The 6,052-nt window shown below is 30.6% G+C and overlaps 1 protein-coding gene across 1 annotated transcript; it reads right to left on the bottom strand.

Annotated features, from left to right (window-relative positions):
* Positions 1–3,305: 3,305 nt before the first annotated feature.
* Positions 3,306–5,354, bottom strand: LOC148278567 (uncharacterized). The gene is made up of 2 exons (XM_088231238.1): positions 5,267–5,354; positions 3,306–4,196 (listed from the first exon to the last, which is right to left on the bottom strand). The coding sequence occupies exons 1-2, from the start codon at positions 5,321–5,323 to the stop codon at positions 3,318–3,320; spliced, it is 936 nt and encodes a 311-aa protein (XP_088087364.1). The 5' UTR covers positions 5,324–5,354; the 3' UTR covers positions 3,306–3,317.
* Between the last annotated feature and the right edge of the window lie 698 nt (positions 5,355–6,052).

The following is a 6,052-nucleotide window of genomic DNA, read 5'->3' as shown; positions in this document are numbered from 1 at the left end:
CAAAAATTGAAAAATGTGATATTGTTTCTTGAATATCAATTTAATTCTTTTTTGTTAAACTATTTCAGCAGTTTCTTGTACGAGATTATAGCTCAAGCGACTTTAAGCTATTATTTTGAAACCGTTTCACAAAAGGGCTTCATTTGTGAAACGGTTGCCGTTACTGTTACTTGGCTACTCTGACAAAAATTGAAAAATGTGATATTGTTTCTTGAATATCAATTTAATTCTTTTTTGTTAAACTATTTCAGCAGTTTCTTGTACGAGATTATATCTCAAGCGGCTTTAAGCTATTATTTTGAAACCGTTTCACAAAAGGGCTTCATTTGTGAAACGGGTGCCGTTACTGTTAACGCTCGTTATAGGACGCAGAAGCTTCCTATGATGAGCGAGGGCGCGGTGGTGGACCTGGCCAGGATACGTACTGCGAATGCCTCAGGAGAGCCTTAACCCAACTTGCCTCTTCGTCACGCCTGCGGGCTCCCGCCGCCCTGGAAGAACGTCGATGACGAGCTGCAGGCTTTATTCGACGAAACTCTTGGACGCGGGATTGGCGTGGGGGGAGGCGACAGCGCTGAATAGCGATTGGCTCTCCTGGAGACGTCCGGGGATGTCCACATGCTCCACTTAGGAGCGGACGTGGAAAAAGAGGAAGAGGAAAAAAGTTGAAATTGACGGTGGTAAAATAATTCTGAATTATTTTACCTACCTAGATACACTTTCAATTTTTATACTTCTTCTAAGACCAGTTTGCTGAAACTATATTTTAGTATGTATAATTACATATTAACACAAACTGTTCTAGTTGGTGATTTATAATGCCGTTGTCAGGCGAAACGGCTGTCACGCGAAATGATAAATATATTAATATGTAATACATAAGTATATTATAAACATATTGTTAAAATGTAAGTCATAAAATATACCATTTTTATCAGTTTCGTGAAAATATATGGAAATAAAAATATTTTATTAAATAAACGTACAATTAAGGTAGGTAGTTTTAGAATAATCACAAATTGTATAAAAATGTTTAAAAAAAATATTTCTGTTTATAATGACATTTTCAATAAATATTTTTTAATACGAAAAAAAAATTATGAATAATAATAGAATATAAATGTGTATTCGATATTATTAAGTTTAAACGTGTTTTCTAATAAAAAATAAAATATTCATAGGTAGGAGCTAACTTCCACAATTTTTGTTTTTTTATTTAAGTTTGGCGATTATTTTAGTTTTTCGTTTAAAAAATATTGAAATAATTATACATTCTAATTTTAGCAAAGTTTACACTAAGGACTTTAAAAATTAAATATCTCATATGGTATCTCATATTTTTATAATCTTAAGAAATGCTTTCGATGTAAAATGTATTAAGAAAATATATCACTTATTATTAAACATGTCTATACTAGTTAAATACATAAAACCTTTATATTCTTGCATTTATTTGATTTCTTAAATTATGATGCATAAGAGTAATTTATTGAGTTTTTAATGAATGTAAATAAACTGTTTATTTAAAATTTTAAAAAAGTGTTATTATTTTTGTTTACGTACATATTGTTATTACTAGCAGGTTAGCGATTTATTAGAAAATAGACAAATAATAAAATGATTAATCAACAAAAAAGGTAAACACATCTCAATACAACTCATGAAGGTGATTTTAAACGAAAATATGAAACTAAATGCCGCTTTTATAATTTTTTATTGAAAAATGCAATTTTTACGTTTATTTCCAACGAAAGTTTTACAAAACTTGGTTTCCGGAAAGTTTACATTATTTTAATTATAACAAATAACATAACTTAACAAATTACAACAGGGATGGATAATACCTTAAATAAGGGAATATGGAAGTCTAGGCATTAACAAGGCTTATGACCTGTCATTGGCTGGTTTAAGTGGCCACTTTACACACTGTGTAACATTCGCCATTTTGCCTTTATTTGAACATCCATATTTCTTCAATTCTTCTATTTGTTGATTAAACCAGCCAACGACAGATCATAAGCTCTGTAAATGCCTAGACTTCCATATTCCCATCAACAGATGTTGTGAAGAGATTCGTCTGACTGAATTATTTCACATACTAGGCCACGCTTAAAAACAATGTTTCGATTTTTTAACTTCTTCTTGGACCACTTGGTTTCATTACAATATTTGAGTTTGTTCTAATGTTCGTAGACAAAAGACTGGATTTCACCCCCTCGGGATTCATTTAGATTAAAAAATTACAACAGGGATGGAGAATACATGAAATAAGAAAAATGGAAGTCTAGGCATTTACAGGGCTTATAACCTTTTATTGGCTGGTTCAAAGGGGCACTTTACACACTGTGAGACATTCAAAAATCGAAATTGAAATTTATAATATCGATAAATAATTAGTTTCATATTTTCGTTTAGATTCACCTCAACGACTTTTGACCTTTTTTAATGCGTTGCTACCCCTGATCTTATTGGAGTCAAATCTGTAATTTCCCGAATAATGACTGCAGTTTTTCTTTCTTGGTTTTGATTAAGGCTCCGTGCTTCACAAGTCTATTATTATTGTTTTGGTATAGGTACTCACTTCTTAAAATTATTTCTTGAAATCGCATTGAAAATAAATACAACGAAAGATAAGTTTTTACAGAATTTAAATTAGAAATTTTTACAGAATTTCCAGTACCAGACATAAGACAAATATACATAACGACAATTTTAAGACATTTCCATCAAAATCCTGACAGACATAATGACGGACAACAAATTTACGACACTAGGCAAAGACAAAAGACAATACTTCTGCCCCCAAAGAAAAAAACAAATTACGGACAAAGGCATTTTACTTTTCTGGCCTAGGGGCCTTAGGAGCTGTACAACTTTTTAAGCAAGGACATATTGGTGAAAAAAATGAAAAACAATATTTTCAAAGCTAGAGTCCATAAATGGATTGCTAAAAAGACTAGACAGGAAGCTGAGGAATTTGTTTCAAATATAAGAACATAATTTTACTTTCTTGAAAATCCTTTGAGCGATGGCCAGTGAGGTGGCTACATCCATAAATAAAATTAAAAATATATTGAATGTACCGTACCTACTGTATTAACATTTTTGCTAACTATGTATTTGTATTTATATTGGATTAAATAAATAAATAAAATAAAATAAAAGATAAATTGGACCCAAATAAAAAGTAAAAATATCACATAAATAGGGCAGGAACTTATTTTCTAATAGCCGCTGGCTATTAAGAATAAAAAAAATCAATGAATAAAATATAAACTTTATTCATTTAAACAATCAACATCAGAATATTATTCATTTTATTTATTTAGATCTGTGCACTTAAAATCGACACAACTTTGCGACTTTGGGTCGAAACGCATTTTATATGCACACATTCTCCTAAACGGCGTTGCATTCTCAGCGACACAAAAATTAAATGAAAAACAATCGTCTTTAAAGAAGAAATTGCCAGCTTGACTACATTTGCCATCTTTGTTCAATCCGTAGTTCTGTTTTGGAGATATGCAAGCTTTGACAACTGCGTCAAAGACTTCGTCATTAGCACACGCATATATATTTGGGATCAAAAGACTTGGATTAGTTTCACTTGAAAACGAACAGATGTAATAAAAACTTTGGTCGTTTGTGAGAGCTCCCATTTCTCCAGCTTTACTGCAAACGGGCACAGGTGGATCACAAGAAGTGCCGTTGTTTAAAACAGTGCTGCATTTTGCTGTTCTTGGATTATAAGCAAATCCTTCGTCGCAGGTAAGAATAATTGGATCTGTTCGTACGCCTTCAGAAGGATTAGCGTTGTCTTTCGGCACACACATGTGGTATTTTGTGCAGCTGAAGCCGTGAGGAAATAACCCTAATTGATTGCATTTGAATTCGTAGCCAGATTTTTCTTCACATTCAGAGTTAGGTTTGGAAGTACAACTTCCCGTTGTGGATAAGCATGTTTCTTCAGAAGAACAGTTGTAAAGTGGAGTTTTCAGCCACTTGTCTTTACTGAGCTGGATGCAAAATGAAACTAAATGGCAATCAGAGCAAACCTGTCCTGATTTGGTGCAATCACTTTTTTCAGAAGTATCATTATTAGATGACTTTCGATCTATTTCAATAGACTCGGAACTTTCATCATAAATTTGAAGTTGTCTTGGATATAACAGACCATTTTGTTCGTAGCAGTAAACCTAGGAACAAAAAACGTATGATATTTAGATGCTCTAAACAAGCGATGACTGATTTAAAATTAGAAAAAAAAAGTCAGATAAAATTTGACTCTTTTAATATGTTTAACTAATTAATTGACAGTCAAATTAATTAACGCAAAAATGTAAGGTATTAGAAATTAATGTCAGTTTCATTGTTTTATTTATAACAAAGATAAACGTTTTCGTACAACGATTATTTTACGTTCACGACAATTCATACATATGCAGTTAACCTTTCTCTTACCGTTACGGTGCTGTGTAGTACACATGCAAAAGTGAATGATTTTAAATCAAAAAAATGTAATTGATTGAATTGATTGGATTTTTAATAATAGAAGAGTGACCATTATATAAGGATTAAAAATTAAAAAAAATAAGTAGTGCAATTTTTTTTTTCATTACAGTGTTTCATTACAAAACCATATTAATTTAAATTGAAAAAAGTGGTATGTTTATATATTTCTAATACAATTTTTCTTTTTATTTCAATTTTTATTTTTAATTGATATTTAAGTAACGGCTATTTTATATTTTTAAGGCATATTCTAGTTGAGAGTTGAGCAATTAAAGTTTAATATGAAGATATTAATATTTATCATAGACCCCTCGATTACTTGAAGATTTCTCGATTACTTGAAGATTTTATTTTATTTGTTTCACCGCCCTCTCCGGGTTTTAAGCAGTTTTAACATTTACGTACATATTAAATTTTTTAAATTAAAAAAGAAAACAATAATTTCTTAAGTTAGCTTATATTACAATTAGTATATAAAACTAATATTTACACCTACTTTAAATTATATTTCTATTTATATCATCTTATTTAAGAAAAAAACCACCTCTTAAATTAATATTGAAGGTTGACTTTGCCGGAAACTGAACCCAGAACCGACATCGTATGCAAACTCCAAACATATTCGGTTTACCATTTCAGGATGTTTACTCACGTAAGAATAGCCGTCGAGTCAAAAACACATGACCAGAGTTCTTTTATATTTCACAAACAAAATGTACACTTTTACTTTTTATTTATAATTAATTTAACTTACCTCTGATACTTTAAATAATAAAGATATAGCTACGACAAAACTGCAATCCCAAAACATTTCAGACAAATTATTTTTGATGTTAAACGGAAGGAATATTCAAACAAAATGATCTGTTTGTCATCTCATTTGTATTTTATAGTAGCAACCTGCATTTTAAAAGCACCTCCGTTAATCTAGTTGTAAAATTATTTTCCATTTGTTGTTGTACACGAGAGAAAATTATTTATGATTGTTGACATTTTGTTATGACCATATTCTAACGACGCGATAATTTATCATGATTCTTGCTTTGTGGACATAAATCTTTGCTACGTTTGAAACAGACAACTAGGAAATTACTATGAACGAATGCAACCGAACATATCGAACATCTGATAAAATAGAGTCTCAACTCAAGAAACAGAATTTCCAGGAGAGCCTAAAAAGTAATGAAACATGTCTGAAAATCATGATTATTTCTTTAAAAGTTTTTGGTTTTGTTTTCACCCTTTAATCTTTAAAACAATGCATATGTCTTAACACTTTGTATCCCGGAGCATTATTATTAGATTCAATTGATTTAATGTAGTATTTTCATAATTATGACACTTTAAGAAACCCCTAACAAAACATGAAATTTTACGAAAATGGGACGGGCACAGGGTAAATTCTATGTGTATTTGGCCGGTGCTTAAAGTATTAAAAAGCTAATACATTCTCTAAAGAAAACCTTGATTGTCACTAAGGAAAAGATTTAATTAAAAAATATATATACTAAAATTTTGTTTTGACAAAATGAGTAAAAGA

Source organism: Micrasema longulum, unplaced genomic scaffold (genome assembly GCF_059751315.1).
Source record: "Micrasema longulum isolate JH-2025_06_02 unplaced genomic scaffold, ASM5975131v1 h1tg000861l, whole genome shotgun sequence".
Lineage (NCBI taxonomy): Eukaryota > Metazoa > Arthropoda > Insecta > Trichoptera > Brachycentridae > Micrasema > Micrasema longulum.
This window is presented reverse-complemented; position numbering and strand designations above follow the sequence as displayed.